A 19,979-nucleotide genomic window follows, 5' to 3' on the forward strand; every position below is an offset into this window, starting at 1 on the left:
CTGCAATGCAAATTTACCTTTTCTTTTTTTTTTCTTCTACAAATTGGCGAGTTTGAATTCAACGTTCGTGGTCATTTTGTTAATTCTCCTGGACTCAGTATTGTTGCTCAAAGGAACCGATTGACTTATTGCTAGGGCCCTCACCTAGCAAGATTTCAACCATTTTTTTGGTAGACGTAAAACAAGAGTTTCGCCATTTGTGTGAGGTTTACCACATTTAGTGATCAATGAAGAAGCAAGAAGACCTTTGTCCAGGTCGGTTGCTCATTTTTTGAATAATTCACTCGCCTTGGGCCGTTTATCAGCGTTAGCTTTGAGGTGTTGAAAATAACCACGTTCTCTACTCACTTTATCACTGTGTTCTCTTGATAAATGATCTTTCATTCGTGGAGACTTCATGGCTTCATTACTAATGTTTTATCTCACAAAAGACAATGTGGAAAGTGCACATTTTGCAGTGACGTGATTAAACCAAATTTTAAATACTCAGCTGAGTTTTGACGACACTTCTTTTTTGAATCCATTGTGCATGAACTTCTACACTTCAAAACAAACGCACAAAAACAGAAAAGACGCCCAGAAACTGATGGTGAGGCACACAAAGGCTAGTTAAGACTGAAGACGAATGTAGATCAATGGCAGGTGTGTTGTGATGGCAGGAGGGGAAGGGGGTTGAGACACCAGTCGGCCACACTGAGCAACAACAGTTGGGGATCCATTTTATGGGAAGGGACCAATGTATTTCAGAATTATAGTAAACACGGCAGGTTGTATAAGACAAGATCGCAAGGAGCAGGTGGATAACCTGTTATATTAGAATTAATTTCTTGTAATCTTGTTGTCATTCCTGTTACATAAATTGATCAGCGGTTATAGATCATCCAAAAGATTTCGGCTTTTAAATGTGTTCCACAGGAATTGAGGAGCGTTTTTTGCATAACTCGACATTTGCAGCAAACATTTTTCAGGAAATGTGTGGGGTTTTTTTTCCCACTTAGAAGCATATGCACGAAACATTTCAAATTTTTGTCGATCATCATCATCATCCTAAACCATCTCCAGTTTCCCGGGTGTGGTATATGAGCCTCCTCCATCTCATCCTGTCCTTGTACCATTCTTCCTCCACCAACTTGTCCCAATCATGACCTCTCAGCATTACATCGCTCTTAACTAAATCTATCCATTTCCTTCGTGGCCTTCCCACGGGTCGTCTTCCTTCTACCTTTCTGTCAAATTCCTTCCTAGCAGTTCTGTTTACTGGCATCCTCTTCATGTGACCAAACCACTTCAGTCTTGATATCTGAATCTTATTTAGGAGAGAATTGTCTATTCCTACTTCTTCTCTAATTTTCTCATTCCTAATCTTGTCTTTCCTAGTTTTCTGGATCATAGTGCGTAGGAATTTCATTTCAGCTGCCTGAAGTTTGGAATTATCTCTATTGGTCAGTGTTGTGGTTTCGAGACTGTATGTAAGAATTGGTGTATAATAGGACTTGTACAATGTCATTTTTGTTTTCATGGGTATTTGCTCATCCCACAGCAGGTGTCTTACCTGGTGGTAAAATTGTGCTGCCTTATTGATTCGATTGTTCACCTCATGTTTTGCTAGGTTGTCATTTGATATAACGCTACCAAAGTATTTGAAAACTGGAACGCTGTCCAGTTGAGCTTCATTTAACATGACTATTGGTTCTGCTCCTTCCCCATACACTTTCATCACCACCGTCTTGGTCTTGCTGATGTTTAAACCATATTTCTTAAACTCCTCATTCCAGCTTTGTATTCTCTCTCCCAATTCATCTTCTGAGTCGCTCCAGATCGCAACATCATCTGCAAATGTGAAGGCTTTGATATCTCCGTGTTCTTTCCTTTTAATAGATTTCATTACTACATCCATTACAATAATAAATAGAAGTGGTGACAATGAGCTGCCCTGCTGCACTCCTCTCTTTGTTTCAAACCAGTCCGACAAGCCACATCCTACTTGAATACAGCTTCTGTTCCCACTATACAACATTTTCACTTTGTCTATGAGGCTGTCTCGCACTTGAAGTTCTTTCATGCATTGCCAAATTCTTTCCCTTGGTACACTATCGTATGCTTTCTCAATGTCCAAAAATATTAGGAATAAAGGCTTGTTCTTCTCCCAGTATTTTTCCATTAGCATCCTAATTGCAAATATAAGGTCTGTAGTTGACCTTCCTGGTCTGAAACCATACTGCTCTTCTTCCAAAATTGGTTCAACAATATCTCTGATTCTGGTCTCTATTATTTTTTCCAATATTTTCAGGACATGAGACAGTAGTGTGATACCACGGTAATTAGTACATTTTCCTCGGCTTCCTTTCTTGAACAGAGGTACAATGATGCCCATCTTCCAGTCCTCAGGAATAGTATTTTCCTCCCATATCTTGTTGAGCAGTCTATAGAGCCATTGGATTCCTGGAACTCCCGCTGCTTTCAGCATATCTGCACTTAGTTCATCTACGCCCACTGCCTTTCCTTTCTTCATGCTCTTGAGCGCATTTTCAACCTCAAGCCATGTAATTGGTGGTTCAGTTGTGGTTCCTCGACTTGGCTCTCCTCTATCCGTTATGTTTTCTGTATCTCCATTCAGCAGCTTTTCGAAATAGATCTTGAGTTCTTGTTTAATTTCTCCCTCTTCTTGTGCCAGAGTTCCATCACCACGTTCTATTGCTTTTATGGTCTCTTGATCCCTTCGCTTGTTTTTCACTACTCTATATAGCAATTTCATATTTCCTCTACTGTCCTCTTCCAGTTTGTCTGCAAACTCATTCCATTTCTTCTCTTTTTCTTCCCTTACAATGTTCTTTACAGCAAGTTTCTTGTTCCTGTATACTCCTTGAAGTCTTTGTATTTCTTGTTCATTTCGTTCTTGTCCCTGTTTTTGTTTCTCCTTGTCCAGTGCCTTCTTTATTTGGTTTCACTCTATCATTCCACCATGGTGTCTCCTTTTTTCTTTTGATAGAACTTGTAACTCCACATAGGTTTTTGGCTTCTCCCACAAAGGTGTCTTTGAAGGCCTTCCATTCTTCATTAACGCTGGTTACTTCACACTTCGGCAAACTCTGTTGAATCCTTAGTTTGTATTCTTCCTTTATTTGGACTTCTTGCAACTTCCAAGTTTTTATCCTTGGTTTTTTCGTAATAAGTTTCTGCGTTTCATTTGTCTTATGTTTGAAGTCTTCTACCAACAATCTGTGGTCACTGTCCATGCTTTCACTAGGGATGACCTTTACATCTGTGATGTACCTGCCACCATCTTTATTTGTGATTACGTAGTCAATCAGTGTTCTATACTGGCCATCCCAACTGTACCTTGTTATTCTGTGACTGTCTCTTTTTTTGAAGAATGTATTTTTGATTATAAGATCACTTCTTCTGCACAGATCTAATAGTTGTTCTCCTTCTGGGTTCCTTTGTCCAAATCCATGTGGACCAATGATGTTCTCGTACCCAAGTCTGTCTACCCCAACTTGCGCATTTAGATCTCCAATAATAATAACATTTTCCTCATTAACAGTATCTTCCAGGTCTTGCCGAAATTTCTCTTTGTCTTCCTCACTGCAGCCTGTCTGTGGGGCATACACTTGTATGATGGTGTACTTAGTGTTCTCCATTTTCATGGACATTTTAATGATTCTATCACTTTTGCAGATAACTTCAGCTGTAGCATCAGTCCTTTCGTTAATTAAGAATCCAACACCATTTTTCGCTACCTTCTCCTGTCCACTCCAGTATAATTTATAACCTCCACGAAGTGTCTTACATCCAATCCCTTTCTATTTGGTCTCGCTTAATCCCAATATTGATATTTCTTCTATCCATCATGTCTAGGAGTTCTTCTAACTTTCCAGTTAATGATAGAATGTTCATAGTTCCAATTCGGTATTTGGGTCTCTTTTTTATTTGGGGTTTCCTTTCAGAACATTGTATATCATCAGCCTTACGGTCATCATACTTTACAATTGTCTGAGAGGACGTGTCAGTCCGGTCTATAATATTCTTTCCGAGGCTCTTTTTCTTATTGAAAGCAACTATACTCAATACTCTCCTGCTGACTTGCTAGGCCTAACGCATAAGAGGATTTTCTTTCAGGGTTTACTCCCTTAGCCTTTGAGGATGCCTTCCTCGTCCTACAAGGCAGTAGGTTCCATCTGTACACCCCAGAAGGATGGGTTGCCTCTTCCGCCATCTCCGCCGTACCGAAGTCCATCTTCTCCGCCGTAGATGCCGTTGAGGTCTTCACCCTTAACCCAGGGCAAGGGCCCTCTATATTTATGACCCCTGGAGAGAGGGTGTTCCAGTATTTTAAAACCCCCAGGAATTGGGCTACCTGTTGGTCCGCGGGTTGTATTGGTTATTTCAACCAGCCCTACATACTGTAGGAGCTCCCTATCCGCCACCTGGGGACGCGCTCTGTAGGGGTCAGGTTCCCCTGGTTACTTATTGGAAGTTAACCCCACCCACAAGGAGTAAGGTTATTTGTCGATATTAGATCCAATAGAGACAAGCACGTTACTTGAATAGAACTTGTTGAAACTTAAGGTGGATCAGGTAAGATTAGAAGATAATTTTCTCAAGTTTTTTCAAAAGTCGATATATGCAAATTTTCTGGTAAAGTGGAACTTCACATTAATACTCTAACTGAATGATATACTTTTGTTTATTGTATTATTTACTTACTTTTATTTTTGTTATTTTGTGAATAATATTGTTTGAATATTTATTGATTTTTTAGCTCCATTGTCATACATTTTATAATATAGGCTACTTGGTATTGTAAGATTACATAATATTATTATATATATTATAACATCAAGCAATGTAACATAAAAAACAAAATAAGGTATTGACCTATATTATCAATCCTATTGTAATGAATGGACACATTAACATCACACAGGTTAAATTAAAATTAAGTCTTACAAAATAAAGTCTACTCAACTCATCAAAACACATTGCCATCAGAAGTCTGTTACTTGTCTTCTAACACGACCCTGTAGAAATCCACAGCATCATCCGGTATTTCAAAAAATTTTAACAGAGTTTGAACATCCTTCTTCTTTTCATTGCTCACCATATTTTTCTTTGGTAAAACTGAGGATTTCTAAATACTTCATGGCTGGATTTGATTTTCAGAACTTCAATTTCCACTGGGTATGCGAAGTAGGTATCCTGTACTGATACGGAGACTCTCTTATGTCTCTTATTATAGTGATAACACGTTGACTATTCATTTTAAATGGCAACCTAGTTCATAGTACCTTCTGTGAACTCTATTTTAGATCTTTGATTTCCCAGACCCTGCTCAGAATTTTAAGGGTGCCATGTTTCTCTAAGATATCATAGTATTGTTTGGGAGATAGAATGTTTTCCCGTCACTTGTAAGATTTCTCAGTACTACCAAACACTGTCTGGAGCCATGTTGCTGTGTCCCCGAATAGGGAAGAAATAGAGAATATTATTGATTAATGTACTTTTTTTTTTTTTTTTCAAGAAAGCAGTAAGTGTGGCCAGGATGACACTGTTTTTGTTTTGGCTGCTGCAAGAGTCTGAGAATAAATGTCTCGTGGTAGGGCCATCATTGTGCAGTTTCTTTTTTAGGTTAAAAAGAAAGTCCAATAAAGCCGAAGCAACTTGGTTGCAGCCTCTTGAGGATTCTGTTTCTAACTGAGAGATATGACGGTAAATATCTTTTCTTAGACTTTCCTCTGCCATGATGGCTCTCTCTGCATTTATACCTTTGATGTGATTTTTAATGGCAACCGTTATGTCCTTGTGTTCCTTGTCTGTTCTGTCACCACCTCGATTTTCCTTAGGTAACTTCCCAGTATGATGAAACCTACTAGCCAGATAAGATAATCTGTCATTTGACATGCCAGAAATAACTTGAAAAGTTGCAGCACAGACAGGAAGTATTTCACCAGTTTTCTTCCTACACGCTGTTTCACAGAAACAGTTTTCTTCTTCCTAGCACTTTCGATGTTCACTACCCTATGCTGAGGTGTGGAAATGTGCATATACTTCAGTAGAAACTTGTCTTGATCGGTGTTTAAAGAAGTCACATGATGATGGAATTCTGTGATATCTTCATAGCAGAGTTAGCAGCTTTGCCTCGTTTTATCCTTTTACTTTTTTTACTTGTGGGCAAGTCTTTGAGTCCATGAATGCATTTAATATTAGGTTTGTTTTTATTTCTAGCCAGCTTTCTAAGTTCTCTCTTCTTGTATCTAGACTTGACACATTCCTGAACCGGCACGCCAGCTTCAGAATATTCAGATTCATTATTCATACTGTTGTAGAGTGAAATAGTTCCTCACACAGTAACTTGTTTAAAACTTCTCAAGAAGTGAGTTTCATTTTGTCGATGACAATGAGGGCTAATTGCGGGAACATGTGGCATGCAGTTCCAAGAATACATCCTTTCAATAAAGGAGTGCGGCATTCCATTGTTCCACAGAATAACACTTCCGATTATCCACGAGAATGCCACGTGATTAATAGTTAACTGCATTTATCGAGTTTTGCTTTAACTTTCCGAGAGCATATATCGACTTTTGCAAAAACCTAGTGATTTCAACCACTTCTATACACGGCAAATATCGACTTATGCAAAGGATGATTGCACAGGGCGGTGAGCAAGGTCAAACTGATAACATTGGCATGCATAACTCAATTTCAAAAATTTTTGCATTTATCGAGTTCTGAAAAAATGCTCCTCAATTGTCTATCTAACAATTTATTTGATTTGAACTTATTCTTTCCATTGTGTAATTGCTGAGATTGTGTTTTACCTTCAGTGAGTTTTAACCATTCTGAATTTATTCTTGAAAGCTGTTACAGTGTTACTTGATTGATTGTATATAACTTGATTTTAATTATTCACAATTATAGTTTGTGCTACTGCTGAGTATTGTTCCCTGAGTATCACAAAAGTCCACAGGTTACTGTTGATATTCTCTTTATCACATCTTTTCTGAACAAAATGTCAGTACATTTGACATCTCTTAAAATCAATAGCAGTTACGGAGATAGGAAATACATAGCATTAATTATTCTTCAGAACATCATAAAGGATTGTAAATTGAGTAGGAAGATTTTTAAAAATAATGTTACTAGTTTTCTTCTGAACTGGATTGCCAAGCTGCATATTTGTATTAATTTGTGTTATTATCTTGTTAATTTAGGTAATCTTTGCCCTGATTGAATAAGAAAAATAATTTACTTCATTTTGCTTTTCAGGTTCATTTCATAGTCATACTACTCCCAACAATATGAGGTAAGAGGTTTTAAAAACATTTTTATATAGTGTTACTAGCTCATGTACCCATGCTTTGCTATGTAATTCTACATTATATATGGAATTCTACATAAAATATTGTATGGATTGTGAGTCAGATTTTATTGCATTGTCATTGAATTGCTCTTAACATTACCTGAGTAACACAGTGGGTGTATCGCCATGCATTATTTCTCATGTAAAGTTCTGGTTGGGGAGTTTTTGTTATAATGGCAGACCCCTGGATGTTCTCATAATGGCAGGGTCCCTTGCCTACTGCCATTCAAATTATGTTGTCCAAGGTTGGTGTTGAAGTCACAATCGAGTTGGGGAGTTTTCATTGTAATGGCAGGCCATCTGGTATAGTGCTAGTCACAATTGTTTTGGGGAGTGTTCACTACAAAGGCAGGCCCACTTTCCTACTTCCAGTCACATTCGAGTTGGGGAGTTCTCATTATAAAGGCAGTCTCCTTTTGCCTGCAGCCAGTCACAATTGAATTCTACTGCTGTTCAGATGTTGTTGTCCAAGGTGATTGTTGAAGTCAGGTTGTTTTAGAAATCTTCCTTGTTAACTACATTTTTCTTTTGCCACTGTGGTTGCAGTATCACAAGGCTGTCAGGAGAGCTTACACCTGAACAAGCTGCGTGTAACTGGCCATGGGAAAAACAATTGTTCCTTAAATCCACATCAGCAACTTTTAAAAGACCTCCTCTAAGCTTTGTTTATTGTCGTTGTGAGGCATAGTTTAATGGGAAATTGCAGTTTGATTAGGAACTGGTAGTTGGAGGGAATCAAAGAAATGTGGGTCATGAAAACTGTTTCTCGCACACTATATCCTATTAAGATGGTTGCTTCAATCACGTTACTATGTAAAGACTTCACTTGCAGCCTGATGCCATTAAAGAGCGTAGGAGATATCAGATTCCATAGCAGCATTATAGGTTCTCTAGCTTTGACTGAGATAGTGAGGTGGAAAACCTGGTGGATTTAAAGTGTGGAGGAACTCCACAGGGTAGTTGACCAAGTCCTCTGTCTCCACTATGGAGTCCACAGACTTGTATGTGGAAAGAAGTTCGTCCAATAAAGAATCATTGATGCTTGCTGCTGTGTCATTCTTAGGCATGAGAATAGTCCTAGTAAATTCAGCCAACGAGTCAATGCCATACTATAAGTAATATAGGGAATAGAAAAACAGGTCCCATCTCCCGTCATCGGTACAACACGGTGAGGTACAATTATGCTGCTAATACCAGTGAGCTCCATGCCTAACAAATCTTGTTATAGAAAAGAAAGATGTTTATATGTTAGGTATGCTAAAACACACACAACCTGTCGATGGTCATGTCCATGAGAAAATCTACATCTATGAGTAAGATGTGTTTGTACAAAGTGATCTTATTTCTTCAGAAAGTAAGCTGGAACTGTTATTTTTGTTACTTGATATAAACTTTGTGTTTTAGCAAACATATGCACATTTCCAACCTCATTCTTACCATTAGTGTTTTTAATTATAAGTGCTAATTTTTGCATTTGCATTATTTTTAGATGGAGATTTCCATACTTCAGGAACAAAACAAGTATTAACCTTTTAATTAACCATAGGATTATAAAAGTCCCTCCAGTGTAACACTAATCATCAACTTTCGTCTGTCAGACTATCAACAGGAAAAGCACTTTAATAAGCATAAACCCAATATTTTACACACAATACAGAATATTATACTTAAAACTATCACATGTAGTGATGACAATACACTCTGGTCAGTTTTTCTTCAATAGGCACCATTCAGTGCACTGTTTTGCCTGGTGAAGACACATGTGCCTTCGGCATGTCTTTCAAAAGAATCGGGTCATTCTTCTTTTCTTTTGATGGACAAAACGCACAAATTTTTCTTCCTTCAGGAGTACGTGGTTGAGGCTGTTCAGGAATGCCATATTTTCCAAGAATTTCAGCGATGGTCCTCTTCAGGATGCGTCTCATAGTTGGTGTCTGAAGTCTCTCTTGCAGCTTTGGAGCCATTAGCATTTCGGATATTTCATTTGCAAACTCTCGCTTTGAAAGTGGCCTTTGGCCTCTTTGAACCATCATATGCATATAAATAATGTATCCATTGACAAGTGATGTATTAATCATACTATAAAAGATACACATTGGCCATCTTCTCATTTTTCTTGAAGAGGACATCACTGTTGACATTTCATCGAAAGTGTCCACGGCATCTTTAGTCCCATTGTAGTCTTCTGCCATATCTGGTTTTCCACTGGCTGCTATTGTTCCTACTTCATGGCATGTAGAAAGGAGGATTATATTCTTGTTTGGTTTTCCTTTATAGTGTATCATTGTTTTTATACCATCATAAAACATGGAGGACCCAAGCTTTCCTTTGACTGTTTTCATCTCTGGCGGTATCTGTGGCTTGTCCTTTCTCATTGTTCCAATGATCGTCAGGTTATGGTTGCCATGCAGAGAATCGGTCAGACAAACTGAGATGAACCAATTGTCGGTGGTAATATTTCTGTTTGATCCATGTATTGGCCAGGTAATTTCATTCACGAAATACATGGCAAAAGGTAGGTTTGTTGGATTAGTACCTTTACCAAGGTATGGGGTCGCATTGAGCATGTACTTCGTTTTAACATCACATAACAAAACGATTTTTATCCCATATTTATGTGGCTTTTTGGACATATATATGCAAAGTGGACAGCGGCCTCGAAATGCGATCAGCTGTTCGACTGGCAAGAACCCTCCTGTAATATAGTTACAAGTGCGGCTTGAAACAAACTGATCCCAAAACTTGCGTATAGGTGCAAACTTATCATGTTCACGGCGCAAAGGTCGGGTTGTCTTGTCGTCAAATCTAAGATCGTTGATCAGAAAGTCAAAACGTCCTTTTGACATGCAAGATACATAGCGTGATCCACTGCAACTAGAGTCAAATAATTCTTTAGAGTTCACATGGTTACTTTTCTAAGCAGCTGACACTAATAACAGACCCACGAGAGATTTAATTTCTGCCAAATTAGTTGTGCAATTGGTTGAGGTTATATTTCTGTATTTTTTTTATTTTTATCGGTGATTTCAGTATTGGTGTGGGTAACTATTTGGTTTAGTATATGATCAGAAAAAAAATAAAAAATGAAAGCATGTATTGGACTTTCCACTTTTGCTCCATCATTTACTGGCCTTGTCTTGTATAAATAATATTTCGAGTTGGTGTTCGGCTTCCAGCCCTTTGTGGGTTTTTTGCGGAGTACCTATGACCGTCTCGTCCTCTGAGAATCGTTTTCCTGGGAACAGTTATATTTGGGTGGCGGTTTTATGGTTACCGTTATCACTGTCAGATTGCGAATGTTGATTACTATTACAGTACTTGCCTAATGTGCGCCCTGAGATGAAGTTCAAAGTTCTTCACTTCCTGATTGGTCGCTTTCATCTTCTGAACTGTTGAGCAATAAGGTAGGGTCGGCATCACTGTCTGACCAATGCAATGATTCTTCTACACCATCTTCAACTTCACTTGCATCACTTTCATTACCACTAATGTCTCCTGAAGAGAGTGGTTCTGTGTCTAATTCAGAAAGAACTGCCGCTATCAATTCATCATTGTGTGCTAGATTTTCCATTTCAGTATCCTGTTAAGCTTACGTATTACGTACAGAAAACATTATTGCAATGAACCAAATATTCACACTATTTACAACCTCCTCCCCCCCCCAGTGGCACTACAGCCCTTGAAGAAGGGCCTTGGCCTACCAAGCGACCGCTGCTCACCGCGAAGGCCTGCATATTATGAGGTGTCATGTGGTCAGCATGTCAAATCCTCTCGGTCGTTATTCTTGGCTTTCTAGATCGGTTCACACTATTTACAGCTATGTCCAAATCACGAATACTTTCACGAATCATAAACTTTCGTCTCGGGCGACGGTCGTATCGCAGAACAAACAATTGGACCTTTATGCTTGAAACCAAGGTCAGCACTGAATGTTGATAGTTGGGGAAGAATAGATGGAGGGGGAAGGCACAGTTCATTGGTGTCTGGAAATTCCCGCAGAAACTACAGGGGTGCGTAGTCTGGGAGACGAAAGTTTATGAATCTAGGGTTAAGTAGTTAGACTTTAAGCTGGATTATGTTTGTATTTTCATGAACTAGCTATAAAAACGTTAAGTATTGGAAGGTAGGATTCTTCTTTCAACCTTAGTTGAATACAGGAACTGGATTAAGGCAGATGTTGAGGAAAGTAGAAGGGAAGGAGAAGGTGATTGGTAGCAACACTATAAGGCAAGCAGGACTTCGTACCAGCATAATTGAGGATGTGTGAGATCCAGTTAATACAGTGCAGGAGAAGTTTAAGGGAGCACATTATCAGTGGGATACTGACTGAAAGGTGGTTGGGGATTTAAATAAGACTGGAGTGGTTGTGTGGAGAATTGAGAGTGAGATTTGTTGATCCTAATGAATGGGTAGATCAGGATCTACAACCAGGTGGCCTTTACTTGAACTGCAATTGTACATATGTTACGAGGTTTGTTTAGAATAGCTATGGGGAGGTACATTCAGGCAAACAGAGTGGACTAGGAAGTGGTGATAAATACAGGCAGCAGGAAGTCGAGTAAAGATGACATAAAGTTGCCTCTGTTATTCAAATCTTGATTTTTTTTCTGACCCCGACATTGTTAGGCCACGAGACCTAGTGAGCCTTTTTTTACATCCTTCGTTGCCCATGTCTTTATCTCCCTGATACTTTCATTTTTCGAAGTGTTGTACCCCTTTCCTTTTTTTACCCTCTAATTAGTGTTAGTAGAGGATGCAGCTACAAATTCCATGTTCATTAAGTCACGTGAAAAGAGGATTTCTGGTAGGCTGACATTGTACTGCGATAAAGAAAATATGTAATTTCAGTAGTCCACCTTGGTAAATACACAAATGTTGATTAAAAACACAAAAATCTATATTTCAGCCCTATTGGGCCTTCTTCAGTCTTGGAAAAGAATATAAAGCAGGCCATGACAAATGTTTTTGAATCTAGGAGCCAGCACTCGAACCTAGGAGTCAGGTTATTTTTCTAGTATTCTCATTGTTAACATACTGGCCTTTAGAAAAATAAAACATCATAGTAACAGCAATAGATATTATGATTTTATAGTTTTATATACACTAGAACAGATTACCACAAAATGTAAAGACAGCAGGACACTGATCTAAATGAGCATCTATGCTGTCAACATATGGAACTAAATTATGCGGGGAACGTTCTGTTTCACTTTACAATAACAGCTCTGTTAAAATAATCAGTTTAATAGCAAAAGAGATTGTATTTTGATAGTAAAGGAGCATCACAGGATATTATTCGTGTCATTTACATGACAAGTATACTTGAGTAATTTCCCATGGCAAATTTCCCATATGTGCGATTGATTCCACATCCCTTGTACTTTCAATGAAAAATAAATATTCATTGCTCATATGTTCATGGAAGTTATTTATATAAAATTCAAACTCACAGTTATCGATAGTCAGAGATGGAAGTAATGAGTGTGGCTGATTAGAGACTGTTACTAATTATTGCCAAACTACTCCAGAGATGGAAGCACGATAATTGAACCCTTGTTCGTTGTTGATCTCTTCAGCGGGGTTGTAATGTGGAACGAACAGCCACATCTGGGCATGGCTGGGATTTATTTGTTATTTTTGTGAAATACTGGATTTCTTGCTTGTGAACAGTTTTTTTCCTTGTGCTATAAATGATGATATATGACAAATGTGTGTTGTAGTATTATAATTTCATTTCATGTGCTTATTGTGTCAATGTCAAACAAAGAAAATGCGGGAATGATGCGAGTTTGAAATGGCATCACACCGATCAGAGAGTAGTTCATCAGTCATGGCTGTGGGAGCGCCAGGGTCACACTTTCTACCGTGTAATCCGAATTGAATTATTCTAACCATTGTGTAATCGAGCGATTATTAAGACAAACATTTAATATGGTTCATGTTTGTGGGTTACTGTAGTCACGTCCTAGTTCGTGAACCATGGGCAACAGCTGAGTGGCCTAGTAAGTGGTCCTGAGAGTCGGGATACCAGTTGCTATGGAATGGGAGTGGGCATCTCGGACATATTCTGAGTCGTGGCCCTCCTTGTGCTCAGTCGGCTAGGACTATAAAATTCACCGGTGGTCCGTAACCCATTAGAGGAGAGATCCTCACTTGGACTATGTGCAAGTAGGGCAGCATCCTGCTTCATGAATTTACCGAGCTCAGAACACTTTAAGCAAGCCTCGGACCTATGGGAGTAATGGAGTCCCACTCCCATTTGACAGGCGAGGGACTCCTTGGAAACAACTTGGCGAACGAAATGGAATTCGATGGGGAGCTATCAGTATTAATGGGGCTTATGGCAGAAAGAAGGTAGAACTGACTGAGTCAGCAAAGAGGATGCATCTGGATGTGCTAGGAGTAAGTGATATTCGGGTAAGGGGAGATACGGAGGAAGAGATAGGAGATTATAAAGTGTACTTGACGGGTGTTAGAAAGGGAAGGGCAGAGTCTGGGGTAGGGCTCTTTATCAGGAATACCATTGCACGCAACATAGTTTCGGTTAGGCACGTAAATGAGCGAATGATGTGGGTAGATTTGTCAGTGGGAGGAATTAGGACAAGAATTGTGTCCGTGTATTCACCATGTGAGGGTGCAGATGAGGATGAAGTTGACAAGTTTTATGAAGCATTGAGTGACATCGTGGTCAGGGTCAACAGCAAGGATAGAATAGTGCTAATGGGCGATTTCAATGCGAGAGTTGGGAATAGAACTGAAGGGTACGAAAGGGTGATTGGTAAATGTGGGGAAGATATGGAAGCTAATGGGAATGGGAAGCGTTTGCTGGACTTCTGTGCTAGTATGGGTTTAGCTGTTACGAATACATTCTTCAAGCAAAAGGCTATTCACCGGTACACATGGGAGGCTAGGGGTACCAGATCCATAATAGACTATATCTTAACAGACTTTGAATTCAGGAAATCGTTTAGTAATGTACGAGTTTTTCAGGGATTTTTCGATGATACAGACCATTATCTGATCTGTAGTGAACTAAGTATCTCTAGGCCTAGGGTAGAGAAAGTGAAATCTGTCTGCAAATGAATAAGGGTAGAAAATCTCCAGGATGAGGATATCAGACAGAAGTACATGGATATGATTAGTGAGAAGTTTCGAACAGTAGACAGTAAGCAGGTTCAGGATATAGAAAGTGAATGGGTGGCATACAGGGATGCTGTAGTAGAAACAGCAAGGGAATGCCTAGGAACAACTGTGTGTAAAGATGGGAAAAGGCGAACATCTTGGTGGAATGATGAAGTGAGAGCAGCCTGTAAACGTAAAAAGAAGGCTTATCAGAAATGGCTCCAAACAAGGGCCGAGGCAGACAGGGATTGGTACGTAGATGAAAGAAACAGAGCGAAACAAATAGTTGTTGAATCCAAAAAGAAGTCATGGGAAGATTTTGGTAATAACCTAGAGAGGCTAGGTCAAGCAGCAGGGAAACCTTTCTGGACAGTAGTAAAGAATCTTAGGAAGCGAGGGAAAAAGGAAATGAACAATGTGTTGAGTAATTCAGGTGAACTCATAATAGATCCCAGGGAATCACTGGAGAGGTGGAGGGAATATTTTGAACATCTTCTCAATGTAAAAGGAAATCATCATGGTGGTGTTGCAAACAGCCAAGCTCATGGGGAGGAGGAAAATGATGTTGGTGAAATTATGCTTGAGGAAGTGGAAAGGATAGTAAATAAACTCCATTGTCATAAGGCAGCAGGAATAGATGAAATTAGACCTGAAATGGTGAAGTATAGTGGGAAGGCAGGGATGAAATGGCTTCATAGAGTAGTAAAATTAGCGTGGAGTGTTGGTAAGGTACCTTCAGATTGGACAAAAGCAGTAATTGCACCTATCTATAAGCAAGGGAACAGGAAGGATTGCAACAACTATCGAGGTATCTCATTGATTAGTATACCAGGCAAAGTATTCACTGGCATCTTGGAAGGGAGGGTGCGATCAGTCGTTGAGAGGAAGTTGGATGAAAACCAGTGTGGTTTCAGACCACAGAGAGGCTGTCAGGATCAAATTTTCAGTATGCGCCAGGTAATTGAAAAATGCTACGAGAGGAATAGGCAGTTGTGTTTATGTTTCGTAGATCTAGAGAAAGCATATGACAGGGTACCGAGGGAAAAGATGTTCGCTATACTGGGGGACTATGGAATTAAATGTAGATTATTAAAATCAATCAAAGGCATTTATGTTGATAATTGGGCTTCATTGAGAATTGATGGTAGAATGAGTTCTTGGTTCAGGGTACTTACAGGAGTTAGACAAGGCTGTAATCTTTCACCTTTGCTGTTTGTAGTTTACATGGATCATATGCGGAAAGGTATAAAATGGCAGGGAGGGATTCAGTTAGGTGGAAATGTAGTAAGCAGTTTGGCCTATGCTGACGACTTGGTCTTAATGGCAGACTGTGCCGAAAGCCTGCAGTCTAACATCTTGGAACTTGAAAATAGGTGCAATGAGTATGGTATGAAAATTAGCCTCTCGAAGACTAAATTGATGTCAGTAGGTAAGAAATTCAACAGAATTGAATGTCGGATTGGTGATACAAAGCTAGAACAGGTCGATAATTTCAAGTATTTAGGCTGTGTGTTTTCCCAGGATGGTAATATAGTGAGATTGAATCAAGGTGTAGTAAAGCTAATGCAGTGAGCTCGCAGTTGCGATCAGCAGTATTCTGTAAGAAGGAAGTCAGCTCCCAGACGAAACTATCTTTACATCGGTCTGTTTTCAGACCAACTTTGCTTTACGGGAGCGAAAGCTGGGTGGACTCAGGATATCTTATTCATAAGTTCGAAGTAACAGACATGAAAGTAGCAAGAATGATTGCTGGTACAAACAGGTGGGAACAATGGCATGAGGGAACTCGGAATGAGGAGATAAAGGCTAATTTAGGAATGAACGCAATGGATGGAGCTGTACGCATAAACCGGCTTTGGTGGTGGGGTCATGTGAGGCGAATGGAGGAGGATAGGTTACCTAGGAGAATAATGGACTCTGTTATGGAGGGTAAGAGAAGTAGAGGGAGACCGAGACGACGATGGTTAGACTCGGTTTCTAACGATTTAAAGATAAGAGGTATAGAACTAAATGAGGCCACAACACTAGTTGCAAATCGAGGATTGTGGCGACGTTTAGTAAATTCTCAGAAGCTTGCAGACTGAACGCTGAAAGGCATAACAGTCTATAATGATTATGTATGTATGTATGTATGTATGTATGTATGTATGTATGTATGTATGTATGTTTAATATGCTTTCTTTTAAGAAGAAAAACAGAATTAAAATGAAGGACAACCGCATCCAACTCTGAATGTACAGTAACTACACAACTTAAGTTGTGTTTGCCATTTCAACAGATACACTATGTGATCAAAAGTATCCGGACACTTGGCTGAACATGAGGTACAAGTTTGTAGTGCCCTCCATCGGTAATGCTGGAATTCAATATGGTGTTGGCCCACCCGTAGCCTTGATGACGGCTTCCACTCTCGCAGGCATACGTTCAATCAGGTGCTGGAAGGTTGCTTTGGGAATGGCAGCCCATTCTTCACGGAATGCTGCTCTGAGGAGAGGTAGCGATGTCGGTCGGTGAGGCCAGGCACGAAGTCGGCGTTCCAAAACATCCCAAAGGTGTTCTATAGGATTCAGGTCGAGACTCTGTGCAGACCAGTCCATTACAGGGATGTTATTGTCGTGTAACCACTCTGCCACAGCCTGTGCATTATGAACAGGTGCTCGATCATGTTGAAAGATGCAATCCCCATCCCTGAAGTGCTCTTCAACAATGGGGAAAGAGAAGGTGCTTGAAACATCAATGTAAGCCTGTGCTTGATAGTGCCACGCAATACAACAAGGGGTGCAGGCCCCCTCCATGAAAAGCACGACCACACCATAACACCACACTGACAGATGACGTTCACCAGGCATTCACCATACCCACACTCTGCCATCGGATCGCCACATTGTGTACCGTGATTCGTCATTCCACACGTTTTTCCACTGTTCAATTGTCTAATGTTTACGCTCCTTACACCAAGCTAGGCATCGTTTGGCATTGACCTGTGTGATATGTGGCTTAAGGGCAGTCGCTCGACCATGAAATCCGAGTTTTCTCACCTCCCGCCGAACTGTCATAGTACTTGGAGTGGATCCTGATGCAGTTTGGAATTCCTATTACACTTGACGACCCTCTTCAACTGACTGCAGTCTCTGTCAATCAGCAGACAAGGTCGGCCTGTACGCTTTCGTGCTGTGCGTGTCCCTTCACATTTCCACTTCACTATCACATCAGAAATAGGGATGTTTAGGAGTGTGGAAATCTCGCGTACAGACTTCTGACACAAGTGACACCCAATCACCTGACCACGTTCGAAGTCCGTGAGTTCTGCGGAGCACCCCATTCTGCTCTCTCACGATGTCTAATGACTACTGAGGTCGCTGATATGGAGTACCTGGCAGTAGGTGGCAGCACAATGCACCTAAGATGAAAAACGTATGTTTTTGGGGGTGTCCGGATACTTTTGATCACATAGTGTATATTTATGAAACAGACCATTGGATTGGTGGGTGTAAGATTTTAAATAAATTTTTCTGTTGGTCCTGTTTGTTGTTTTCTCTTGAGAAATGTGTCTAGAATGATGGTATGTTTGCGTGGATGTTTCCATTTTTTTTTTTTTTTTTTCTTCTGGTCGCCACTGGTGATTTCTATGTCGTAATACTTTCTTTACAAGAGGTTTTCTTGACACCCAAACATTCGTACCTAATATTAATTTTTCTTCTGTTGCTTACATAATGCGGCGTTGATTATTATTTAAAATGGTAATGACATTAACAACAAAAAAATACAAACCGGAACTTAAATATATACAGTAAACAGGTTTATACTCAGCTCAAAGAAGAAGGTGCCAAAGAAAGAATTTTAGGCACCATGGCGACATGGCACCCGGGATTTTGTCGTGTCCTGGCGTAAAGTTTATAGAAATCCTATCTTCGGTTTCAACATAAAAAACACAAACATAACCAAAAATCATAAAGAAGAATATATAAAAGAAAGCACTTGTTCTTGAAATCGTGTAGAAAAGTGTCAATCGCGTCAGAAATGTTGTGCTGTAGAAAAGTTAGGAAATTGACGATTAGGTGGATTACTGAAATTACATATTTTCTTTACTGTAAAGTCTTCACGGAACAATTATGTGACTGTTAAATTGCAATTGTATGTTTTCGTGTGAATATTTTATAAATGAATGCAGTATAACCAGAGTTGGGAGGTAATTGAGTAAAAGTACTGTAATCAGATTACTTGTAACTACTAAATTCTTAGCAATTTTTACTTGTAATTTACATCTTGAAATAAAATTGTAATCGTTACTTTCCAGTAATTTATATACATTCCATGGAAACAGAAACAAGACAAAAAAAGGTGCTGAAGGTAACTTTTTTTACTACAGCAGAACCAGTAGTTTCAGCAGTTCTGGATGAGGCACTTTCTTACCTCTTTAGTACTTCCAAATACATCATACTTATCCCAATGATGTTCTTAAAATTAAACACAGATATTCCTTCAAATGCTCATGTAGGATGTCTTTTCACTAAATGTAAAGATGTACTTCCTCCAACGAGGTCGAGGTTTACTGATGAGAATGTTATGAACAGATTATTTTATGTGTAAAGTAAGTGGCAAATTATTTGCAACGCTACAAGTCATTAACTAAAATAAAAATGATAATAATAATAATGTCCTGTGGCTATTGCTAGCCTGGTGCAGACCTTGTAAGGCAGACGCTCTGACGAATGCGCAGCATCTGCCGTGTTTGGGAAACTGTTTTACTGTAGTGTTGGGTGAGTTGAGGGATATTGGGCACATTACGAATATCTGGTCCCTGAGCCAAGGGAATTAACCTTTAAGGTTTAAAATCTCTGATGCAGCCAGGAATGAAACCCGGGGCCCTCTGAACCAAAGACGACTACACTGATGGGGAAAGATCATTTCAAAAGTTCCAAGCTATCATGTTTAATCTCACCTAGTGATCACCAAGCTAAAAAAGGCTATACAAAGTGTATAACATATTTTCCTGGCAAACTTTGGTATTCTTACAGCCCCATGTGGAAAGAAATGTCAGTGATTTCCTTAAGACTAGTATTCTGCAAAGTAATTGTAAATTTCAAAATAGTTTATATGTTGTACTCGTGTCTAATTTTTACAACAAAAATGTTAAAAAATTGATGGTAGGGTGTGCACTGAATAATTAGGCTGTATGAACCTGCTTAAGGTCTTGAAACCTAACGTAGACAATTTCTGTACAGTATGTATCCCTATCTATCGATTATAATGATCTATGTTGCAACAATGTTTTACCATTTAGTACTAATGCTATAGTTTGTGCATGATGTCTGAAGCCATCTCTTTTCATTTTCGACTCTGTTAGTTTATAACTGTCACTTTGCCGAAACTAATTTTAGAATAATAAATCGATAAACTATCTGGAACAGAATACGTACGGCAACAGTATTATACTTGGAAAAGAATAACTTTATTATTATTATTATTATTATTATTATTATTATTATTATTATTA

At 39.2% G+C, this 19,979-nt stretch overlaps 1 protein-coding gene across 1 annotated transcript in view; it reads left to right on the forward strand.

Moving 5' to 3' along the window:
• The window catches only part of LOC136857536 (uncharacterized protein CG7065), a 400,740-nt gene that overhangs the window by 192,745 nt on the left and 188,016 nt on the right, over positions 1-19,979 (forward strand). Inside the window, exon 10 of the mRNA XM_067136265.2 lies at positions 7,267-7,303. Within this exon, the coding sequence (XP_066992366.2) occupies positions 7,267-7,303 (37 nt within the window). The remainder of the gene's footprint in view (positions 1-7,266; positions 7,304-19,979) is intronic.

The sequence above is a fragment of the Anabrus simplex genome, chromosome 1 (genome assembly GCF_040414725.1).
Source record: "Anabrus simplex isolate iqAnaSimp1 chromosome 1, ASM4041472v1, whole genome shotgun sequence".
Lineage (NCBI taxonomy): Eukaryota > Metazoa > Arthropoda > Insecta > Orthoptera > Tettigoniidae > Anabrus > Anabrus simplex.